Consider the following 13,293-nt stretch of genomic DNA (forward strand, 5'->3'; position numbering starts at 1 on the left):
ATATTTTTGGTGTACCGGGTCTTTGAAATCCAGGGTTTATTTTACATGCACAGCACATCTCAGTTTAGTCTGGTCACTTTTCAAATGCTCAATAGCTACATGTCGCTGGTGGCTATGTATTGAACAGTGTTGTTCTAGATCATTCCTAGACCAAAAGGTAGAAGTTGCTCAGCATTTTGCAACATTTGAGGGTATCTTTCCAACATCAAGTAATTTATGTACTATGTGTTTTATTATACTGTCAGGTATATTAAAGAGGCCGCTCTTTTCTCCATTCATCATTTTCCTACTTATAGTACTTTTGTCCAATAAAGGTCTGTTTATCAATTTTCATTGCCTTTTCTTTCTCCTACAGCAATTTATGGTACTGACCTCTTACACAAAAATGATAGCATATCTTTAAATTTTAGGGATTTTGTTTTTACTTACAAAAAATACTACATTTATTGTAACAAACTTCAAACAATACAGAGTGTATGTATAAAAAGATAGTTAAGTAATCCTTAATTCTTTTTCATCTTTCATTTTCTATTCTCTGAGGTGTAAACCACTGTTTTCAAAGGACGATATCCTATCTGTTCTTAGGAATATACATTTATGAGAAATTCTTAAAGTGAGGAAACTGATAGTTGGGAAATACCTCTTAAAGTGGACCTATTTAAAATGAAGACTAGGGGCGCCTGGGTGGCGCAGTCGGTTAAGCGTGCGACTTCAGCCAGGTCACGATCTCGCGGTCCGTGAGTTCGAGCCCCGCGTCGGGCTCTGGGCTGATGGCTCAGAGCCTGGAGCCTGGTTCCGATTCTGTGTCTCCCTCTCTCTCTGTCCCTCCCCCGTTCATGCTCTGTCTCTCTCTGTCCCAAAAATAAATAAACGTTGAAAAAAAAAATTAAAAAAAAATAAAATGAAGACTAAAGCTTCTTAGTAATAAATAAAAGATTTGTTTGGGACAATTTTCTGAAATAAAAACATTTATTTTACCACATATTTAATAAAATTTGGGTTTTAATTATGGCTGTGCTAATTCTCAATTAAGAAGGAATGATACATTTGTATAATTTTTCCACTAAAATTGTGTGATAGTCTGATAGCATCCTTCACTTTGTTTGACTTTCTTAGTATTTATCATACAGACTAGACCAGTGCATCAGTTTTAGGAAAACTATTGAGAGCTTTAGCAGTTTCTCAAGGGATTTTTCGTAATCCTTTGACGTTCCCTTTCTTGTTTTTTATTCTGTCATCATCCTTGATGCATTCCCTTTTTCAGTTGTTACTGGTTTGATTCAGCCAGATCTACATTCCCCAAGGGTTTTGCTGTGGAATGAGTACTTCCTTCGGCACTGTTTTCATAGACTTCATGAAATCCTACACTCTTTTCAAGATTTGTATTTTCACTTTACAATTGAGTTGCATTGTGTTTAGTTTGTATTTTTGGATGTTTAAAACATTAGACTGTTCGTAAGAGGTAGATAGGCAAAACCAGGATACATAGTTGCAGTAGCTGTTAGTGTTAAGTAGAAATGGATCTTATAGGTGGTCAAGGCACATTTGAATATTATTTTATTGTAAGGGCTTTTGATTCTCTCTGCAAACTTGTAACTTAAGGAACTGAACTGCCTGTTTAAATAGTAGCTTTTATTGAGACTTTACCATGACTGGAAAATTTGTATTCATGTATCATTTTATTTAACCTGTTCAGTGTGCCTATGAAATAAGCCTGTTATTATAATACCTCATTTTATGCTTTGAGTAAACTGAGGCTTACAATGGTAACTTTTGCCCCAGTAAAGTTATTTGTCTAAGGTAAGGGCTAATCAAGTGTGGAGCTGGGATTCTAACCCATGAAACCAGCCCATATTGACTGCTCACTCATGTACATGCACACACACACACACACACACACACGTGCAAAAAAAAAAAGAGGATTGAATTATAATTTTCTTTTTTTAACTTAGTATTATGTTTTGGATATAGAGTCATTGTATGGATGGGCCATAATTTTAAGGAATTACCCCTGTTTAGATTGTTTGCAGTTGTGTATTTTTTATTTTGCTAATGTTGCTGTTCTTGATAACTAAGAAGCTTAGATTATAATAACCGTGTGGGAAATAGAGGAGAGGAGGCATTGGGCCTGGGAGACATGAGTTAGAAACTGGGTTCACTTCCTAAAGCCTTAACTTCACAAAGAGTTGTATCCCACTCAGAGGATGTACTAGGAAAAAAATTACTCAGTGTTACAGAAAGAAAATAAGGAAGTTTGTCTATTTTCACCTGGGTTCTGAGTGAAGGGAAAAAGTGTTCTGAGATTTTGTAGCTACTGTTTTACCTCCATGTGGTTTGTGTTTCATACATATAATTTTACTGAACAGTCCAGAAAAATCTAACTCTTAAAAATAGACATTAATGTAGAAACAGTTCATAAAAGAACACTTACAGTCTGGCTGAATGAAATTCCCACAGATAAAGCCCCACTGAGGTTGAGCTCACCACCCACCCAAAATTATCAAAAGAAGAAGAAGAAGAAGAAGAAGAAGAAGAATCATGCCAAGACACATCAGAATTAAATCCTCAAGAATTTCAGAAAGTAGAACTATTACATAATAAATATTTAATATTATAATAAAAATTGAAGTATAAAACTAATACAAAAGTAAATGCCACAATTGTAATAATAAACATTAAAAAATAAAATGGAAATGTTAAAAATGATTAAAGGTAAAAAGAAAACAAGTATCAGAACAATATCAACGCAACTATTAAAAAAGCCTAAGACCAGGGAGATCAGGGGAGGGTGGGGGTAAATAGGACTTATATAATAAAACCTTATTAAAATTTAAAAACTGATAGGATAGGATAAAATGCAGAATATGCAAATTTGAAGAAAAAACTAGTGATGTGGAAGGTGAATCTGAAGGTATTGCCCTGAATGAATAGAATTGGTAAAAGACTCAGAGATAAAATACTCAAATTCAAGAAGCACAGTGGTGTTCTAGTAGAAAAATAATACTAAACACACACTTAAAACACATAGTAGACACTTGAACACCAGGTACCTAAGAGAATATCAAGAGAATCACCAGAGAAGAAAGAGATTACCTACAAAGCAGTGACAGACTGACAACAGATTTCTAACAGTAACAACAGAAGTCAAATCTGTTAAAGGATGGGAGCAGTGGAAAGATATTTTCAGACAAAAACTACAAGTACATATGGAAGATATTGTGAAATAAAAACACCTGTACAGTTGTTTAGGAGACAGATACAAATAATAGTTAACTTTAGGTATTGAGAGAAGCACTCATGTTAAAATGCTAACAGACTAGAAATAAGAGTATGGAGCCTTTTGAGCAGTAGGAAAACAAACAAACAAACAAACAACTTGGTCAATCTTAAAGTAGGGAAATAAGAAAACTACAAAAGTAGGATAAATGGAAAGGAAGCACAAAATAAAAAGGTAGAAGTACTTCCAGATATATCTATAATTGTAATAAATATAAATGCACTAAATTTGACAATTAAAAGACTGACATTGACAGAATAGGTAAAGAATACACAGTTCAGGGGCGCCTGGGTGGTGCAGTCGGTTAAGCCTCTGACTTCAGCCAGGTCACGATCTCGCGGTCCGTGAGTTTGAGCCCCGGTGGGGCTCTGGGCTGATGGCTCAGAGCCTGGAGCCTGTTTCCGATTCTGTGTCTCCCTCTCTCTCTGCCCCTCCCCGTTCATGCTCTGTCTCTCTCTGTCCCAAAAATAAATAAACGTTGAAAAAAAAAAATACACAGTTCAGTTGTATGCTGTTTGCAAGAGATACATCTAAAGCATGGTAATACAAGTTGAAAGTAAAAGGACAAGAAATGAAAACTGCCATAGTTAAATTACTTTTAGACAACATAGACTCTAGCACCCCTGCCCCCAAATTCAGCAAGAGAAGAGATTGCTGCATAATGGTTAAGAGTAACAGTTTATCAGGAAAATAGAATAATTTTCAATGTAAGTATCAGGTAACATCAGAAAATTATATAAAAGTATAAAAATTAATATACAGACTCAAACCAGTAATTCCACAAATATAGGTATTTCACAAATACACTCCAATGATTAATTAAGCAAACAGACAATAAGATACGATTTGAACAATACTTTAATAAACATGATTTAATGAACACACTCACATGTAACACCCATGATTAATTAAGCAGACAAACAATAAGTAAGGTTATCATTTGAGTATGTGTGTAATCACTGTTAACATTACAAAGAGGAGACAATCAGACATTATAGCTCTCTGATGTGATGTAATAGGAAGTGCATAGTTGGATTTAGACATATTCTTGCTTTAAAAAAAATTAAACCCAAATCCTATCAAGCCTCTAGATCACCACTTTTTAGGAAGTACAGAGACTATTTATAAGAGTTTATTGGACAATACTACAAGAATGCAGTCAGCAAACTCCACAGAATGTGAGAAATTCTATAGGACAAATAACCAAGTTTCTTTAACAAATGAATGGCAAGATAGGAAAACATAAACAGTTTGATTAGCACCTATAAATTAAAAGACCAGTGTGTAGATCTTTTGGGATCCTGATTTTAACAAATCAAGTGTTCAAAAAACAAAACAAAACAAAACAACAGTTGGCCTCAGAAGTTGAGCACTGGATATATAATGATTTAAGGAATTATTTCTCTCTCTCTTTTTTTAAGGTGTGTATGGTTTTGTTTAAAAAAAAAAAAGAAGTCAGTCTTCTAAAGACAGATACTGAGGTACTTAAGGATAGAATGAAATAATATTTGGGACTTTAAAATAATCCAGTGAGGGTGGGAATATATGCACAGATAACATGAAGAAACAGTGGCCCTGATTTGAAGCTGAGTAATGGGTATTTGAGAATCATTATAAATATTTTCTAATATGTGCTTGAAAATTTTTGTCATGCAAAAGTAATAACAGCAACAACAAAAACTTTAGAATATAGCTAATTAAGTCACTAGCTCAGGAAGTTAATCAAAGAAAAATGGCATTATCCTAAAGAAAATTGAAGGAAGAGATTGAGATGAGAGATGAAGGCAGAAATTAATGATATGGAAATGATACAGAGAAGATCCTCTTCCTGTTTATTAACATACATTAATTGTGCCTTGCCTTCTTCCCAAAGGATTTTGAGATCCCCAAAGGGATAGAGAAATAAATGTTACCAGACGTCTGGGATGGATTAATCATTCATTGTATTTGTACACCAGACTTGATTCTGTGTTTTCTGGAAAAGAGCAGAAAGGGACATATTTGCTATACCTGATAAAGGGACTGTGTAACTTTGAGAGACATGCTGTTTTCCCTTCCATTTTATACATGGGAGATGGGATAAGATGGTAATTACTTTCAACTTTGGTTTGCAAAAGTTAGAAAATGTTTTGCAAGTGGACATTTCCTGTATCCACCAGCTGTGAAAATCAAGATTTTTAACTTAGAAAATCTAATCTTAGCTTTTGTAGTGAGTGAAGATACATAGTTTACTTTTGCTTTCAGAAAAATGCTAAGGATTTACCGGTAAACGTGAAGGAACTTGCAGAGTTGGAAGATCATTTTGCAACCATCATACTAAAGATTGGGTCAGATTAGACTTGTTAGTGGATGCTAAATCTAGGGGAAATTTTGATGAGGAGTAGGATATTTGTATGCTCTTGAAGTGTTACTCCACAGACTGCTTTTAGTTGCAAGGGAGAAAATACACAGTAATTATACAGTAGAGAAATTGGACAGTACCTTGACCAGGTACTCAAAGCTAAAGTCACCATTGAAGGACAGATGGGAATCATGTGCCTCCAGATGTGAGGCTCTGAGAAGGACATATGACCATCTATGTACTATTCTGGCTGAGAATGTATAACCTCAATCCAATCATGAGGAAACACCAGATAAACCCTAACTGGGGGATGTTCTATTAAAAAAAAGGGTGGGAGAAGGAACAGTGTTCCAAATTGTCAATGTCCTAAAAGACAATGAAAGTCTGTGAAAACATTCTAGAAAGTAGGAGGCTAAAGAGACATAACTAAATGCAGTACCTGATTGTAAACTGGATCCAGTATTGGAGAGGGAAATATACTAAAAGGTCTTTAGTGGGTCAGCTGACAAAATTGGAATATGTATGTTTGATTTGATAAAAGTATCCATGTTAAATTTGCTGACATGATAACTGTATCAAAATTATCAAAGAAAATATGCCAATTTATAGGAAATATACTCTGAAGTATTTAGGGATAAAGGGCCATGATGTCTGTAATTTGCCCTCAAAAGGTTTAGAACAAGTATTTGTGTGTGTAAAGAGTGGAAACGTGTACGATTGCAAATGATAAAGCAAATGGAGTAAAAATAACATAAATCTGGGTAAAGGATTGCAGGGTGCTGTTTGTAGTATTTTTGCTTTTGTAACTTATCTGTAAATTTGAAATTATTTCCAAGTAAAAAGACCAGATATATGCTGTTGTTATGATGCATTCTAATGAACAAAGTGGTAGTGCTTGATTTGTTCTTGAAGAATGAACAGTTAACATGCCCATTAGGCAGTTTCTCTCAAATATCCTCTGTCTCTAGTGAGCCATTGGTAAGTACTGGATCAAATCAGTTCATGGTTGAATTATCCAGTGAGTGCCTTAAGTGCCAGTATTCTCTATTGTTGATTGAAGAAGGATCCATATGTTTTATGTACCGAATGTGGGCCACAGCATTAAAATTCTGTTATAAAAATTGTAAAAGCCTGATTTGTTCTATGCTAGTTTACCTATCATGAAGATGGGACAGAGAGGTACTTAGAGGAAGTTACTGATTATTTTCTCTCAAGAAATATTTGAAACTTAAAAGCAGTTGGACAGGTTCTCACAAATGATCCTAGTCTTCAGAAGTATAGGATAGAAAAAAATGATTTGGCCTAAAATATTTGAAAGGTGTATATTAGCAGTTAACTGCCCACCATCACAAAGGAATCTTAAGTTTTTATCTCCTTCAGAAAATAGAATTCTCTGCAATGTAATTGCATGCTGATGGCCATTCCAGAATAAATTGCAAAGTACACCCCAAATAACCTGCCTGTTAAGAAAACTGGACTAATAAAAAGCATTTAGAATATTGTAAACAAGTTAAAACCATATTAAAGAGCGAAAGAAAACATCAAGTGCTATTAGTAAATATCTGGGTGGGAATTTTTTAAGACAGATTTAAAAACTTGTGTATGCCAGGCATCCCTTCTCCCCTTGTTAAAGGCCTTTCATGCCTACAGTTGCAAAAAAAGTTCACAAAAAACATAACAGGGCTTTAAACTGATTTGATATTATCTTAAAGGTCCACAAGATGGGGATGCTCCTCTTTTTTTCTATGTCTGTGAGAAATTATGAAAGAATTGTTCTAGCCAGTGGTGTATTGGAGAATCTCCTACTGGTCTGAGAGCTGATTGTTAAAGTTTTAGGAATTTTGCAAACTGGTAACACAGCCATCATTAAGAATTAAATTACATAGCTTATTATTAAATAAATGGCATTAAAAAAGGTAATCAATATTTAAAATTCACTTCCTAATTATTTTACTATGATTTATGTTCTTGAAGTTATTTATGAATATCGAACCTTTAGGTTGAGCTACTGTATCATGGCGTGTTACTGCGTGTCTTTCCCCAATTCCATTTTCAGTGAAGTTACATCGATAGCTTGGAATTAGCTACGGTAGGAATATTTACATCACAGAGTTAAGCAAATGCCATAAATCGGGGCTTGATTTATTGTTTATTGCTCGTCTATATGTAAAGTGATGGAGAAAATGCTAATAATGCAAACTTAAAGTGTCAGGTCTTTATCTATTACATTGTACATAGCTCAAAAATTGAGAATATATTTTGCATTTCAGAAATGATTATTCACTTCAGCAAAGAAGTTACTCACATTGTTGACATCATTGATGCGAGTGAAAATATCAACCAGTCCTCTGAATTACAGTGGAAAGCTGGTTGCTAAACATTTACCAGCGCGTTGCTGGTCATGGCCTAATTGAGTTTGGTGTTCTGGTAAGAAGTGGGTGGTATAAATTTCTTACACTGTTTTCAGCTTTAGGAAATCGTATCATGACATGTGGGCATTAACTTAAAAAAGGAAAATTATGTTTTAAAAGTCATTAGCAGTAGCACAAAATAATTTTAAATTTGAAGCCTTTGATACATATCTATTGTGGAAGAGAAAAATAGAATCATAGAATTTCAAGTCTGAAGAATACTTAAATCCTGACTTACCTACAGATAGAAATTCTTTCTCTAGTGTATCAGTCAGTCATCCAGACTGTAGAGACAGAGCTCATTACCTGATTAATAGTGTTGGAAAGTTCTATATATGGAGCTAAACTTTGTTTTTCTTTAATTTCTACCAATTGGTTCTGGTACTGACTTCTGGAGAAGCATAGAATCATAGAAGAGAACATTTATCTCTTCTGTAGAGCAACTAGCTCTTCAGGTTTAAAGGTAGTTTGGATGTTTCCAGTTAGACCTCTTTAGGCAAGAAGTAACCTTTAATTCCTTTAACCATATTTTGTGTGGTATATTTTCTGAGCTGTACAATCTAAGATTGTGTTGCTTTTGTAAACATCCACATCACTACCTTTTGAGGTTTATTGACTTTACAGATGAAATTTCATTCTTTTTTTGTGCAATTACACACAAATCAGTTGTTCTGTGGTGTTTGATTTTTTTAATCAAAGCAGATCTTTGTATTTATTCGTATTACTTCAGCACAGCATTCCAGATTGGAGAAATGATACTAAATTGTAATTTTATCATTTTGGGCATTTATTAACCATACTGATTTTGTATCAGTTGCAGATTTGATAAGCACTCATTGTTTATTGTTTATATTCAAATTATTGTTTAAAATGTTGAATTTCAAAGGCCTGTGGGGACACATATTATCTTTAAATAATCCTCTCTAAATTCATTTCTGCCTATTACTACTTTTTGCTGCAAGTCCACCTTCTAGTTCTATTAAGTAGCCCACATTTTCCATCTTATAATGCAAGAGTTCATCATGACATATATTGTCAGATGCTTTGTTAACTGAGATCAAGATACACTGTCTATGGGCTCCCAGTGAAATACACGTTAGTACTTCTGTCTTTGTAAAGTAGGCATTTTTGAAAAATCCTGGCATGTCTAAATGTTAAAGTCCTATTCATCCACAATTGGAAAGCTAGAAAGAAAATCTACCATGAGTTGTAGGTTAGATGATAATTAAGACCTCAAAAGAGAAAAGGAATGAGAGGATTTATGGGAACATTTGATGCTCAGGGCCACGGTAAATACCTGGGCTGCAAAGAAAACAGCCTGTGCCATGAGAGCAGAGCTTCTTCACTGAGAAGGTATTCTGGAGCAGGTGAGAATTGAGGGATCTGGAAATAGTTTCCCTAGTATTATCTATTTTCTTTGTAATGTGTGTGGTAGAATCTTAACAGTGAATGCTTCTGAGTGTATATGCGTGTTTCTTTGTGATGTACCTCCTTATTCTTTTTGCTATGGATACAGTAATACTTCATGGTATAATTTTGAAGAATAAAAACTCAATATGAAGTCATCTAGCTCATTTTCTTGTATTTTGTTGATGGTAGATAAAGCCTTATTTAACCATTTGTTAAGTTTTTTCCTTTTTTTAATTTCCATTGGCCAATTGTGGTGAGTTTCTTAAGAAGTTACTAAATGTGAGTTGTTGCATCACATTTCTTGGTCTCCAGTCTTCTTCATCCTGCCCAGACCCATTTTATTGCTGCTGGAAGAAAAATTTATGACAAGTCATTTGATTAAATAGTATTGGAATAATGATGTTCTTTTTCCCACTACCTATTCTCCCAAAAATCATAGTTCAAGAGCAACAGGTTCTAGAAGTTAGTCCTGGATTAGTTGTCTCATTTTCTAGCCTCCATTCAAGTTACTTTTAAAAATCATATTTATGTGGATACATTTATGTTAAACAAATGTGTTTTTACAGGTCCTCATTGAATATACTCTTCAGTGTAAATTCTGGGCCCCAGGAATAGGGAGATAGTAGTGTTTCATGAGTACTTAATAGCTGGCAGTCACTTTTCTGATAATCTTTTAATTTAGCCAAGTCAGGGCTACTTGTTAAAAAAGTAGAGAGGACTTCAGATGTAGAAGTAAAGGGTTTGGGGCATATGAAGAAAGAGAGTTACATGAATAAAATTCATGAGCTCATGAGTTATTTTGGAATTTACTTTCCTTAGTGGCATAACTTACTACATTAATTATTTTATGGCAGGTTTTACTTTGTTATAACTTGAGGGTTTCTATAGGATGGGTTAGTAGGCCCTCTACCTAGTCTTTAAAGAATCTCTTGGTTCAGCATGTTGTACTTCATTTTTGGTAATTGATTTATTCTGTCTTCTTGCAGATTGAGGTGGTGCCATGCAGCAAGCAGCAGAGAGATGCAGAGTTCGAGCCAGAAGGCCTGACATGGCACTTTATATACCGAAAGCTCGAAGGGGTATAGTGCTGCTTAAGTCAGGTGATGAAGAAAAAAGCTGTGGTCCACCTAACTCTGTGGTGAAAGAAGAACAAAAAGAAGATGGTCTCTTCCAAAAGGAGATCTTTAGAGGCAAATCTGAGACTCAGACACTAAGCATTAATCCTGATGATAAGGAACACAACCATAAGGAAGGAAAGAAGTTTTCAACAAAATTAAGAAAAGACACATGCCTTCAAGAAAGAAAGAAAGACAGGGTTTGTGTTAGGAGGGGAACCACAGAATCTAAAGAAGCATTATCCCAAGGACATCAGCAAAGTGTCCCAAATCCTGGGATGCTACCTAGTGCACCTTTACAAAGACACGTTAAACCAAAGAAGGTGGAGTGTTTGGAGGTCGAAACCACAAATGTGATAGGACCTGGGAAGTTGCTTCTATCTCAGTCTTGTTCAGAAGTGGGTGAGGCCCAGGTTCTAAACAAACCATTCCAAAATACGGAATTCTGTGATTTCAGTAGGCACAAAGTAAGTGGCAAAACGTTCAAAGGCAGAGATTTGGAAAACAGAATTGAAACTGATGTCAAGGTGGTGGAGATACTATCCCAGTTTCCTGGAGTTTTTAATTCTGTATTGAAACCTGAGAGTAAGACTGTGCCAGTAAAACTAAGTTCTGATTCTGAAACTGTACCAGAAAGTATGCAGACATCGTGTGGAATGTTGACTCTCGGCAATGGAGGCATCACTGCCATTTCTGTTCCTGGAAGTGCAGATGGTGTCACTGACCAAACTTGTGTAGACTTTGAAGCTGAGAATGTTGGTGATACAGCCAACAGTACAGATATCATCTTGGCTCAGAGAGGTATAGATTCCATTCCTGAGACTCTGGGTCACCTCTCTCATAAAATGACCATAGTCAGCAAATTAGAGAGTATAAATGGCATTTTTGATCCAACACTGATTAGAGAGTATGAGAAGAATGACAGTACTGCTGATGACTTGTGTATAAGGTATGAACCTTCTGATACAGCTCTCCTTGCTCATGAAACAGATCTAGATAATGGGCTGAAGAGTGTAGGTGACATTACCCATAAGGCATGTAAGATGGACATTACAGATGTCCTGTCTGATCAGATAACTGTGGGCAGCCCTTGTGTAGCTGCAGTTAGAACAGCTGGTGAGGCCTGTAGCAACACAAATAGTTTCTCAAAATATTTAGAAATGAGTGCAGATACAGCCCCTCTTCATGTAGCTGGGAGTGGGAATGACATAGAAAATTTCAGCAGCCTGACTGCTTGCTCAGATATTTATGCTGAGAGTATTTCATCTAGTTTCACAGAGTCAACAGGAAAGTTGATAGAGAGCTTGTCAGATTGTGCTTCCTCCTTACCTATAAAGAAGATTGCTGGTAGTAATTGTAGCACTTTTTTGGACTGTGAACTCAGTATGTTAAATGGGACAAAAGTACTTTCAGACAGTGCCTTGGGCATTGATCTAGATTGTACGGGTGATATAACAGAGGCATTGCATGAACTAAAAACTGCCGAAGAGTTCGAAACAAAAGAGGAAGATAACTCAGAGAATATAGAATTTGGTGTATCCTTTCCTGATACGGAATCTGTATCTATGGAAACATCTATGGAACCGAAAGCAACGGAAACATCTCATGTGGAGGGAAGTACTGCTACTGAGGACAGCTGGGAGTCTCTGTTTAATGATGATGGTGACTGCTTGGATCCACGTCTTCTACAAGAGGTCTGTTCAGTGGAAGTTACTCGATGCTTACATAATTTATAGATTCATAGAGCCTGGTGTTTGGGGGGGTAATTTTGATGGACATTTGTGCACATTCATACATTCACTCATGTTACATTCAATGTAAGGGTTCCTGCAATAAACAAATAGGACTGTAGATTGAGAAAAGAATGTCTGATAGATCTTTACAAAGTAAAACATACCAAATTGAGTATCTATTATAACCAAGTTGTGAGAGATCTTACTGAATAGATTAAAGATGAGTTTAACGGATTCTGACTGTCTGTTGAGGAAATAAAGAGGGAAACTTCTTCAAAAGGGATTTTCTGCATTGACAAGATGTATTTTACCCAGGCCTATCTGAGGGGAGGAGAGTAATTTATTATTCACATTTATCGTATTTTTCTAGGAAATGTTGGGATGTTGTCAGACACTGGAGGGAAGGAAGTAGAGAAGGGAAGGGTAACATAAGGAAAGGTATGATCGTTTCTTAAGTAGTTTATGCTGAGTTACAGAATAAATGATTGTTGAGTACATGTAAAGTATGAGTAAATAATGACATGCTGGCTAGTCAAGAGTTCATAAATACAAAATGTTGGGTTAGAAGTCATTTTAGAAATTATTTAGTTTCATCTTTTTATTTTCCTAATTTAGACATTCACTCTATCCAGTATTTAAATTCCTTGCCATAAATAAGAATCATTGGTGTTAAATAGTAAAACCACTTCCCCTTTCATTCCTTATAGGAGTGTCTGGAAGGAGAAAAAATAATTTCCCAATGAAATCACCAATTTTATAAATGAGGAAATTGAAGCTTAGTGGTCAGACCTTTAGGAAAGGCAGAATCAGGGTTTCCATTTAGTTCTCTCTTAATCCAGTGTTCATGTTCTTTCTACCAGACCATGTTGTTACCTATAACATAGTTTTGTTTGAGTGATTCCAGAGAACCTTTTAAATATGAAGTGATTGGTTCATTTATTTCTCAGAATTAAACCCTAAGTACAGAAAAACGGTCACATGCATGTGAAGACACATGTGAGAATGA

The 13,293-nt window shown here is 35.3% G+C and overlaps 1 protein-coding gene across 9 annotated transcripts in view; it reads left to right on the plus strand.

Annotated features, from left to right (window-relative positions):
• Positions 1-13,293, plus strand: part of R3HCC1L (R3H domain and coiled-coil containing 1 like) — a 95,056-nt gene that overhangs the window by 50,626 nt on the left and 31,137 nt on the right. For 8 of the 9 annotated variants that reach the window (XM_047824929.1, XM_047824930.1, XM_047824927.1 and 5 more), the window contains one exon: positions 10,426-12,248. In XM_047824929.1, coding sequence (XP_047680885.1) covers positions 10,440-12,248 — 1,809 coding nt within the window. In that variant the 5' untranslated portion in view covers positions 10,426-10,439. Of the gene's footprint in view, positions 1-7,523; positions 8,046-10,425; positions 12,249-13,293 lie in introns of those variants that run through there. The other variant, XM_047824931.1, reaches the window with a different exon arrangement.

Source organism: Prionailurus viverrinus, chromosome D2 (assembly GCF_022837055.1).
Source record: "Prionailurus viverrinus isolate Anna chromosome D2, UM_Priviv_1.0, whole genome shotgun sequence".
NCBI lineage: Eukaryota > Metazoa > Chordata > Mammalia > Carnivora > Felidae > Prionailurus > Prionailurus viverrinus.